Source organism: Eulemur rufifrons, chromosome 9, assembly GCF_041146395.1.
Source record: "Eulemur rufifrons isolate Redbay chromosome 9, OSU_ERuf_1, whole genome shotgun sequence".
In the NCBI taxonomy this organism is placed as follows: Eukaryota; Metazoa; Chordata; class Mammalia; order Primates; family Lemuridae; genus Eulemur; species Eulemur rufifrons.
The window spans coordinates 19,761,762-19,773,868 of NC_090991.1; the positions used below are offsets into that span (position 1 = coordinate 19,761,762).

General features: G+C 41.3%; 1 protein-coding gene across 5 annotated transcripts in view; it reads left to right on the forward strand.

Annotated features, from left to right (window-relative positions):
* Positions 1–2,173: 2,173 nt before the first annotated feature.
* RHOT1 (ras homolog family member T1) overlaps positions 2,174–12,107 on the forward strand; it is a 60,459-nt gene continuing 50,525 nt past the window's right edge. For all 5 annotated transcript variants that reach the window (XM_069482270.1, XM_069482273.1, XM_069482272.1 and 2 more), the window contains exon 1: positions 2,174–2,424. In XM_069482270.1, the coding sequence (XP_069338371.1) occupies positions 2,349–2,424 (76 nt within the window). In that variant the 5' untranslated portion in view covers positions 2,174–2,348. The remainder of the gene's footprint in view (positions 2,425–12,107) is intronic.

Consider the following 12,107-nt stretch of genomic DNA (forward strand, 5'->3'; position numbering starts at 1 on the left):
CTCAATCCATCTTCCTGCCTCAGCCTCCCAAGTAGCTGGGACTACAGGCAAGTGCCACTATGCCCTGTTAGTTTTTTCTGTTTTTTGTAGAGATGGGGTCTTGCTCTATTTCAGGCTGGTCTCAAACTCCTGGTCTCAAGCACTCCTTCTGCCTCAGCCTCCCAGAGTACTAGGATTACCGGTGTGAGCCACGGTGCCTGGCCTCTACCTTGCTTTTCTTACCTACAGAGTAAAGGGATTGGAAAAGGTGTTCTATAAGAGTTCTCCTAACCTAAACATTTTGTAACACTAAAATTCTGAGGAATACTTTTCCCTGAAAAATTAGGTAATCAAGCCTCCTCAATTTCACATTTCCACTCATTGAGGTATGGGTGAGAGAAGGGAGACTAAAGTACCTTATCTGCATCTTGCATCCACCTTGGAATATGATTTCATTATCTCCCAGTGAACAAGGAGTGTGTCTTTCTCGTCTCTATCCTTATCCTATCCTGTCATGGACAGGGACAGAGTGGTTTGGTTTTTCTTTTAAATTAATTCATTACTTTCTTAGAGACAGGGTCTCACTCTGTTGCCCAGGCTGGAGTGCAGTGGCCCATTCATAGCTCACTTTAACCTTGAACTCCTGGGCTCAAGTGATCCTCCTGCCTCAGCTTCCCGAGTAGCTGGGACTACAGGTGTGCACTACCACACTGGGCAAATTTTTTAAAAATTTTCTTATAGAGATGATGGTATTGCTATGTTTCCTAGGCTGGTCTCGAATTCCTGGCCTCAAGCCATCTTCCTGCCTCAAGCCATCTTCCTGCCTCAGCCTCCCAAAGCACTGGGATTACAAGTGTGAGCCAATGCGCCTAGCCAGAATGGTTTTTGAAAGGGCTAACTCTCCTGTGCTCCTTTGGAACATCATATAATGAAGATGGTGAAATATTGTAGTAAACACAACATATTTGCCTCAAAACCTGTGCAGTACAACTTTCCGGTGAACTTTTGTGATAATGATAGCTGAGATCAGTAAAGCACACACTCCGAGCCTGGCACTGTACCAAATGCTTGATGTGTATTATCTTATTTATTCCTCACAACCACCTTAAGGGGTAGGTATTATTATCATTATTGCCATGCTACAGAAGGAGGAACAGGCTGAGATAAGTAAAAGAACTTACTTAGGATCACGTAGCTATTAGGCATGATGGAATCTGGATTCAAACCCCGGAAATTTGCCAGCAGCTCTTAACTGCTGCAGGAGACCACATGGCTTCTCCTAGGAGAGAGGGAGATTGGTGTTATGCACATTTTATTCCCGTTAAAAATTTATTATGTAATATTTAAGATAGAAGAAAGGTACATTGTGCACAGAAAGTGCTTCCTCTTTACTTAAAAAAAAAAATATATATATATATATAAAATTTATTTATTTACTTAATTACTTCCCACTGTGTGCCAAGCATTAGGGATGTAGCAACAAATTCCTCCAGATGGAGAGGGTCAGGAGAACATTAAGGCAACCTTAGGAAAATCAGAGTTTATTATCCAGCGCCTCCTGTGTGTGTAGCATTAGGCTGGGTAAGCCTCAGTAAAGAGAAACATCAGAAGACCCTGCCATAAAATAAGCCACGTAGACAGAAGAAAGTCACTTAGTTTGGTTACGAGGAAATGAGTCCGTTCACACAATATAACAACTAACATTACTTTATAATTATATTTTATAAGCACCACAGGCAAAAAGCAACTAAGATGATGAGCTTTGGGTAGTGGAAAAGGGCCCGACCCTGGGAGCCAGCCATCCTACTCATCAAGCATTTTCTCAGGGCAATGTCCAACACGGTGGTGACACAGCCGAAAACCAGGTAGGCAGGTGGCTGCCGTCCCGGAATTTATAGTCTGGTGAGACCACTCTTAGATCCTTGCTCTGAGTCACTGTCAACCTCTAGCTATGTGATCTTGGACAAGAAACTTCTCCTGCCCCGATCCGTAAAATAAATGGGTTTGGACTAGGGAATGTGTTACTCAAATTACGGGCCCAAAGCGTACCCCCAGCCGCTGTGCCCGGGGGCAGGTGGGCAAGACTCTCCGGCTCGGCGCGGCGGCGAGCCTGACCGCAGGAGCGCCATTCAGGCACGGAGAGCGTTCGCGTTCCGGAAGCGCATGTCCCTCGCCGCGCGCCGTCGTCCCCGCCACCGCCCGCTGGGCCGGAGGAGGCGGAGCTGGCGCTGTCCGGGCTCCGGTGCGGGGAAGCAGCCGAGTAGGCGGCGCGGCGGGCTCCGACGGCCGAAGAGGCTGGCAGGTGGCGCCGGCAGCGCGAGGAGAGCGCCGCCGTGGAGTGGGCGCACCCGGCGAGAGGAGTCCACTCCATGCGTGCGGGCCGAGGCCGGCCCCTGCGAGCCACCGACATGAAGAAAGACGTGCGGATCCTGCTGGTGGGAGAACGTGAGTCCGCACGCCCGGCCTGGCCGCTGCAGCCCCGGTCTTCCCTGCCCCTGCGTCCCCGGAAACCCCTGCAGCCCCCGGTCCTGCAGTCTGAGTCCTTCTCGCCCCTCGCAGCCCTCCTCTCTGCATCCCCTCTCTCCGCGTCTCCCCAGGCCTCCCAGCCGCTTCGCTCTGCCCTTTCAGCTGCCTGCCGGCGGCCCTCATCCCTTCACCTCACCTGGGGCCTCCTAAGACCTTTCTTCCCTTTTCCCCAGTCGGCTCCCAAGCTATGTCCCCATTAGCTCCTAACTGCTCGACCGCATCTGTCCGAAGATCCTTTCCTCCCTTTCTTCTTCGACTCCTTTCCTCCTGGGCCTCACCGTCTCCCAGGCTGCCTGCTGTCAGACCCTCTTGTCTTCCCTGGAGATCCCCTTGTCACTGCCAGGCAGGTGCTGGAATAGGCAGACTGACGAATTGGGATTGCCTGAACTGGCTCCCGGGAAAGCTAGGGGGAGGGGTGCAGAACTATTCGACTTGTGGACAAGGTCAGGTTTCTGGATTTTTTTGCGCTCGCGGTCTTCGCTCCCTCTACGCATTGACATCAAGAGAGGGAGCTTTTAAAGCGATGATTGTACCTTGCGTTGGAATAACTACTGGCACTCGTGTAATTTCCTCAAAAATTTAGTCTCAACTTCAAGTTATGCAAGTGCTCAATGAATGATAATTATCCGGGAGGGTCCTTTAGTTGAGGCAATTGTTGTTACCCTAAAGCCTAATTTTCGCCCTCTTTTTAAGCATTATTGTTCCATAGTTACTTGGTAGTTAATTCATAAATAACAATGGGCGCGAGACCCAAACAGATGCATGAGACACCCCTAGCGAGTCTTAGATTTCACCTTTTGAAGTTATAATAAAGGAGAAATGCCTCTGTTCACTGACATGAGGACAGAACAGCAGGACTTGATATCAGTGTGCAAGTTATGTGACTTCATTGCTAGGACTAAAATAAGAAAGTGGACTGAGAGGACTGGATTGTTCGTTTTCAAGTACATTAGTTAATGCTCTGCCATTGCTGTTTTGAAGCATTCTATTCTAAATGGCATTCCATTCTTGAGTAGCCCCTCCAGATCGCTGTGTTGAACTCACCAGGAAGAAAGTTAACACATTTTTACCCTCTTCTGTAGTGTTTTTTGATGTTTATTGAAATCTCTGTTCACCTGTTGTTTGGAGAAAACTCCTTTAGAATTAGAATTTAGAAGTAAGCTTAGCCAGACAAACTAATAGTTTACTTTTTGGTTTGCAGTTGCAAATTTTAGTTTTTATAACTGACTATATCTTAATCACCATTTTGCATGGACTTCCTTGACAAAGCTTTGTTCATGAAGATGTTATGATTCATACTGATGCTTTTGGAGCAAGGTAGGGAAAGTGACTAGATGACCTGCTTAAAAAACTGATCCTTAAATGTATGAGAAAATAGTTTTATAGTAATTTTTATACTAATATTTTTTAAAAAAAGATCCCATATTTGGGGGTTAGTTTTTAATGTAGGAAGCAATTACATATCATTAGTTTTTAAAACATCTAATAGAAATGCTATACATATGTACAATTCAGCATTAGGACATTTAAGTTAAAATATTAACAGTATTATTTATATAGGAATGCATAAAATAATTTAACTTTTTTTTTTTTTGGAGACAGAGTCTTGCTCTGTTGCCTGGCTAGAGTGCCGTGGCATCAGCCTACCTCACAGCAACCTCCAACTCCTGGGCTCAAGCAATCCTTCTGCCTCAGCCTCCCGAGTAGCTGGGACTACAGGCATGTGCCACCATGCCTGGCTAATTTTTTTTCTATATATATTTTTTTAGCTGTCCAGATCATTTCTTTCTATTTTTAGTAGAGAGAGGGTCTTGCTCTTGCTCAGGCTGGTCTCGAACTCCTGACCTCGAGCCATCCTCCTCCATCGGCCTCCCAGAGTGCTAGGATTACAAGCATGAGCCACCGTGCCCTGCCAATAATTTAAAATTTGTTAGAAAAATTACAAGCCATGTTCTGTAGAAATGAAAGCTATTAAGAGAGTTGATAAAACTGTATGTATGTGCAAGAATTTTCTGATCACATTGAGCAACTTGACACAGGAGAAAGCCTTAGTTTTTGAGAAAGAAACTTTTTTTTTTTTTTTTTAAAGAGACAGGATCTTGGTGTATTGCCCAGGCTGGAGTGCAGTGGCTGGTCACAGGCAGAATCTAAATGCACTACAGCCTCCAGCTCCTGGGCTCAAGCGATTCCTCCTGTCTCAGCCTCCCAAGTAGCTGGGATGACAGGTGTAAACCACTGTGCCTGGCCATAGGAAGACATTTTTCTTAAAAGTATGGTACCTGAAGCTTTAGCCATCTCCCATATATATGATTTTTTTCACATTTAAAAATATTAGAAATAGAATTATACTTAATCAGAATATATAATTTAAAATTTTTTTTTTTTTTTAGTGTTTTTATTTTTTTAGAGACAGGTTCTCACTCTGTCTCCCAGACTAGAGTGCACAGGCTGGAGTGCAGTGGTCAGATCATAGCTCACTGTGATCTGGAATTCCTAGGCAGAGCCTCCTGAGTGCCTAGAACTATAGGCATGGGCTACCATGCCCAGCCGTTTAAAAAAATTTATTTTTATAGAGACAGTCTCACCATGTTGCCCAGGCTGGTCTTGAACTCCTGGCCTCAAGCCATCCTCCTGCTTCAGCCTCCCAAAGTGCTGAGATTACAGGCTTAAACCACCATGCGCAGCCTTAATTATTATTTTAAAGGATGATATTTTGGGGGGAATTGTTTGAGTCTTTACTTTTTGAGATTTAATGTAAATATTTGACAACCGTTAGCCTAGCTGTATTACTTTTAAACGCTTGGTCACACATTACACATAAGTGCAACCAAGGCTTTTTTTAATAGTGATCTGATACATGAATTTATCTACACCACTGATATTAGGGAAAAAAGGTAGCAATGTGAGTTATTACTTGCTTATTTGAACAAGTTTGGTTTTCAGTTGTCATTTTAAGATGGTTGACTGAGGGGAACGGGAAAAGCCAAGAAAGAGAAGTGTCATCTCTGGTGTTATTGTTGTAAAGCCTGTTCATTCATTCTCTGTCACTTCAGTACATTTTATTGTTGTCAGTCTGTCCCTGAATCACATAGTAGCAGCTTCATTCACTGAAACTCTGAAATAGTTGTGAATGGTTTCAACATTCTGTCTGCTAAACCATTATCTATACTATTGAGGTGAAATGTATCTTTTCTTGGCTCACTTCTCATCCAGCCAGGCTTTAATGCTAATTGCTTAATGACTACTTAGTGCTTAGATCAAAGAAGTTAAGCTGTCTATAAATTTTAAGGTATTTATTTGAAGAGAAAGCCAAAGTGTCTTAAATATGTGCATCTTAATTATTGAAAATATCAATGCCATTCAGGCCAAATCAAAAGTCAATTACTATTCTTTAAACAAAACAAAATTTTAAAAGTCTTTAAAAATGCACCCACCCAAAACTTAGTTCTTCAGGTCATAATTTTTATGGTCGAATTCACTGGCCTAAATTTATATTTAACTAGATTTGCTTTAGTGTGCTTAACAAATGTCCCTGTTGAGATAAAATTCACAAAAGCCTTTTTATCCTTTTATCTAAATCTTTTAGCTACATTAAAAATATACAGGATAGTTTTAGTTTTAATAAAGTCTTATTTTTAAATTAAATTAGAGATATATTTGTTTTCTAGTGGTCATATTCATTAAGAAAATGGAACCAATATCCTCTTTTTAAATGAATCTGGTAGCTCTTACCTGGTTTGTCTAACTGTGATTTTCACTGCAACCTCTGATAAACTAGTTCAAACTTTGGCTCTGGCCGAGACTTTTGCAATATCCCCTTAATCGGTCTCTCTGTTTCTCCTTTCATCATTTTTCATGTACAGGCAGATCCACCTTTAAAAAATATCTCAGATCCTATTACCCACTTTAAAAATTATCCAATGATTTCTACTTTCACTTAGAGTCCAAGCTTTTCAATGTAGGCCCACAAAAGGAGGCCCTTGCTTCTCTTTTATACTACTTTCTTCTTTTTTCCTTCCAATTTTTAATTTTTTTAATTTTATTGTTATTTTTTTGGAGACAGAGTCTCACTCTGTTGCCCAGGCTAGAGTGCCCTGGCATCAGCCTAGCTCACAGCAACCTCAAACTCCTGGGTTCAAGCAATCCTCCTGCCTCAGCCTCCCTAGTAGCTGAGACTACAGGCACTCTTTCTCAGGCTGGTCTTGAACTCCTGACCTCAAGCAATCCTCCCGCCTCAGCCTCCCAGAGTGCTAGGATTACAGGCTTAAGCCACTGCGCCCACGTGGCCAATTTTTTATTTTTAATTGTGATCATATAATAACTGTGTAACTACTCTGTCCTGCATTCCTCTCTCTACAAGAAGGCCCCAATTTAGTCATTATCTCCATTACTGTGCTTATTTGTTCATTTGTTTCTCTTTTCTTTTATTTTTCTTTTGCTGATGCCTTGGTCTTGGATGTCCATTTGTTTTCCTGTCTCTCAGGCTAGAAAAGAAGCTTCATAAAGGCAGAGAATTTGTCTTATTTGTTGCTATATCCCCAGTGGCTAGAGGAGGTCTGGCACAAAGTGGGCACTCAAGTGTTTCTTGCAAGAATAAATGAGTTCAAGCTAGTTCAGTTTGTTTAGACTTGTTTTCCAAACTGCTCCTCTCAGTCATAAAAATGTGATCATTCTCCTTTCTCCCTCCCTCTTTCCCTCCCTCCTTCCATTTCTCCCTCCCTTCCCTCTCTCCCTTCCTTCCTTTTTTCCTTTCCTTATTTATTTATTTTTGTTAGAGACAGGTCTCACTAGGTTGCCTAGGCTGGTCTTGAACTCCTGGCTTCAAGCAATCTTCCCGCCTCAGCCTCGCAAAGTGCTGGGATTACAGACATGAGTCACCATGCCCAGCCCATTCTCTTGTCTTAAATCCAGTCTGATGTGGTCATTGTTAGGATTTGAAGGGGCGGCATTCATTCATTCTCTTATTTTGTGTCCTTAGCTTGGTTTTGTTTGAGAGATTCCTGTGTTCTGGCAGTAAAGCAGAACAGTGATTTAGGATGATAATGCCATGTCTGTGTCATGTCTTGGCTGCCAGAATCATAGTCTTGCCAAGAGGTCAACTTCGCCTTGAAACAAGAGAGGCCATCTTAGAGGATTGAAGGGGTCGGGGGAAGGATCTTCATGTATCAACTAGGTGTAAGAGTCAAAGAGACTTAGGTATAAGCCAGCATTTATTTTAGAAAAAAACTCTCTAGGGTCATTTTAAGGCCATACTACTTTTCATTCTCGTCTTTGTTGGGATGATATTTAAAGATTAAACTGCTCCAGTTTCAATTATACTATTGTTTACCACCTGGGTGATATTCTGTGGCCAAGAATGTTTGGACGTCTGCATGGCCATTCTGCCTAAAGAGTCCATTCTATTCATAAATAGAGTCTTTTCTATATCATCCTCACGTGTGTATTGAAGCCTATTCTCCTTTGTTGTTCTTGCTCCTCTGGCACCAGGTGGGTACCAGTGTTGATCTGGTTTGAAGGGGACGGTTAGGTTGTAGCTGTGCGACAGCATTTGTCCTGCAGGCCACATCGTCTGCATATGGTCAGTGAAGTTTTCCTTTGGAACAATGTTTAGCTATTTCCCCAAATGCTAAAAGTTTCCAGTTAGAAATATAATTCCACAGTCACCGTCTTCCCCCTAGTGTATTCTAATTACAATAATTTAGGAAGAGCCAACAAAGCTTCTTAATAAAGAAGCAGATAAAAAATGAGGAGTAGTTCCCTTTGCTACTTGAAGGAAGGGGTGTTTGTTATCAAGAAAAATAGCCAATATGGGTGGTAGGGTGGTAATTGGAACCAGAGAATGTGATTTCTGCTTCATGAATATTAGGAATTTGCTGTCATTTGGAACTGGATATTCAAAAGATGTGATGCAAAGACAAAGAAATTTATAGCTTGGATAAATCTAGATAATTTGTTCTGTAGTGATGAATTATGTTTTCCATGGATGACCTACTTAGAAGCATGGAGTCTCAGACAAAATTGTGGCATGTTGTGTTGAACTGGATCAGAAGGTCTTCTGTCCTTGGGGATAATTATGGCCTTGCTTTTAGTTTTTATAGATCGCTTCAGTATTTCTCAGGCAAAATAGAAGAAATAGAGACCATTAGATGGCTGGCTAACAAAGGATACTTTTCCCCCCTCCATATTAATATTTATATTTAAACTAAAATTTATTTAAAATATGTTTATATTACATTTTTATATATAATTTTCATTTATAATAATTTGTCATACATTTTATTATTATAAAATATATTTTATATGTAGTTGTTCTATAACTTTTTTATTAAATATAAAATTGATATAATAACTAAAAAAGAGCTTGGGATTTTGTTCTCTCATGGAAGTAATAATTTTTATTTTCTGCAGCGCTCATTAATAAATGTATCTAATCTTTATATTCATATCGATCATTCATTGTTAAGGGACTTTTTTGATTATAAGGCTTATTCAAATAGTTTTTAAAATTTAATATTCTAAAATGTTTCATTATCTTTAAGGCACTCTTATTTATATCTCAATTAAAATTCGCTTAAGTGGGGAGGAGGGGAAGGGTATATTCACACCTAATGGGTGCAGTACGTACCATCTGGAGAATGGACACACTTGAAGCTCTGACTTGGGTGGGGCAAAGGTAATACGTGTAACCTAAACATTTGTACCCCCGTAATATGCTGAAATAAAAAAAAACCCCACACAAAAATTAATTAATTTGTTAAATTTGCTTTAAAAGTGGCCTATTTCAGCTGGGTATGGTGGCTTACACCTATAATCCTAGCACTCTTGGAGGCTGAGGCAGGAGGATTGCTTGAGTTCAGGAGTTGAGACCAGCCTGACCAAGAGCGGGACCCTGTCTCTACCAAAAATAGAAAAACTAGCTGAGCATTGTGGCATACCTATAGTCCCAGCTACTTGGAAGGCTGAGGCAGGAGGATTGCTTGAGCCCAGGAGTTTGAGGTTGTACTGAGCTATGATGATGCCACGGCACCACTGCACTCTATGGGGCAACAGAGCAAGACTGTTAAAAAAAAAAAAAAAAAAAAATGGCCTGTTTTAATTTTAAACTTGCTGCTTCATTATTTCTTTGATCGCCTCTCTCAAAGTTAGGTAGGCAGGCCTTAGGGGAAGCAAAAAGCTCTAGTTTAGATTCACTGAAGCATTTCTTAACTCAGTCACATCTGTATAATCCTTTATTAAAGTAGCTGTCATGTCACTAGCCTTCCAAAAGGCTACTGATGAAAACATGCCAGATTTTTTCCCCTAAGTTCACTGTAGTCAGTCTTCTTGCTCCAATTTTGAACTTTTTTAAAAAAGAAAATTACTGTTGGATTTTTATGTGGAAGAGATTCATGTCCTTTGATTTTTTTTTTTTTTTTTAAGAGACCAGGTCTTGCTGTGTTGCCCATGCTGATCTCAAAACTCCTGGACTCAAGCAATCCAGTGGGAATTTCAGCCTCCCAAGTAGCTAGAACTATAATCATGGGCCACTGTGTCTGGCCATGTTCTTTGATTTTTAAAGGATCTTTTATTATGCAATTACTTTGCAAACTAGGTGGTATTTTTTATGTCATAGTCAGTGCTAAATTGCCTCAAATTCTTTTCCAGATAAGACAGGATATGAATGAATAAATAAATAAACGTATCACACCTTAAAATGTAATAGCTGATATAAGTAACTTAAACTGGATTGTTCCTACTCTTTGGTAGCACCGTCTTGTGTGTCTGGGAACGTATGTGCTGGTGGTAGTTGTGGAATTTTGGAGACACTAGGGAAAAAGCAGACATCTCTACTGGGACCAGAAAGGCCCAGAAGTTCAAAGGTCATAAGAATTATAAAGGCATTGGATCCCTTAAAAGGCTTGTTGTTTTGAGTACCTGGGAGTTATAGTACTGCTAAAATAAATGACATAAAGTACAGGGCCTGATAGACTTGAGGAGACTTCACAGAAGCATTCTGTCTGCTGTATGTTATTTGTATAAACCAACTGTTAAAGTAGAAGAGTCTCAAGAAGAACCATTGTGAGTCAGGGACCATCTGCTGTATTGCCAGCATTAAATACATTTTCAACTTATGATATTTTTGATTTATGATGGGTTTATGGGGAAGTAATCTCATGGTAAGTCAAGAAGCATCTATATTTTGCTGCCATTGTATATGGTCATGTGGAATTAGGATGGACTGCTATGGATGTTGAGAGGAATACTATCTTGAGTTAGCTGAAGGTTTGGGGTTGCTGGGACCTTAAACAAAGCCACGATGAATGGAGTTATTAAGGAAGAAAGGTTATAAAATGTTGCATGTAAGTCAGCAAGATCTAGAAGTTCCTGGACCCTTGTGAAGTCCTACTTTGTTCTTGTAGCTAGACAAATGTTTCTGCCAAATCACTTTTCCATACATAATTAAAACAGATACAATTTGCAGATCTTTCTGCCATTTCTAGAGTACTGTATCTTTTTTTTTTTTTTTTTTTTTGAGACAGAGTCTCACTGTGTTGCCCATGCTCAAGTGCTGTGGCATCAGCCTAGCGCACAGCAACCTCAAACTCCTGGGCTCAAGCAATCCTCCTGCCTCAGCCTCCCGAGTAGCTGGGACTACAGGCATGTGCCACCGTGCCCGGCTAATTTTTTCTATGTATATTTTTAGTTGTCCAGCTAATTCCTTTCTATTTTTTAGTAGAGACAGGGTCTCGCTCTTGCTCAGGCTGGTCTCGAACTCCTGACCTCGAGTGATCCTCCCGCCTCGGCCTCCCAGAGTGCTAAGATTACAGGCGTGAGCCACCATGCCTGTCCTAGGGTACTGTATCTTATCTAACATTAACATGCATTGTGTGTGTGTGTGCTACAGACCTGTTTTCTTTCTTTTCTTTCTTTTTTTTTTTTTTTTTGAGTCAAAGTTTCCCTCTGTAGCCCCGGGTAGAGTGCAGTGGCATCACCGTACCTCACTGCAACCTCAAACTCTTGGGCTCAAGCCATTTTCCTGCCTCTGCCTCCGGAGTAGCTGGGACTACAGGCGAGCCAAGATGCTCAGCTAATTTTTCTATTTTTAGTAGAGACAGGGTCTCACTCTTGCTCAGGCTGATCTCAAACTCCTGAGCTCAAGCAATCCTCCTGCCTTGGCCTCCCCGAGTGCTAGGATTATAGGCCTGAGCCACTGTGCCCAGCCCAGACCTGTTTTCTAGGTATGCTACATGGTAGTTAAGCATATACTATAAACATTTAGATAACATCTAGTCCAACCCCCCATCTTTTTCTTTTAAACTGATTTAACTGATGAGAAAACTAAGGTCTAGGGAGAGTCAGTGACAACTTAGGGTCATACTGTTAAAGGCAAAAGCTTGTTCCTGAATCGAGATTTTTTGGCCCATGCCTGTGCTCACTTAACTCCTTTAATTCAAACTCATCATCATCATCATCATCATCACAGCAACTACCATTTGTTTACTTAATATGTTCCAGGTATCGTGCTAAGCATTGTACAGTTCTCGTTTTAAGTAATCCTCTTAACAATTCTGTGAGGCTGATTTATGTTTTTTTTTTTAATTTTTAAAATTTTTTTATTTTTT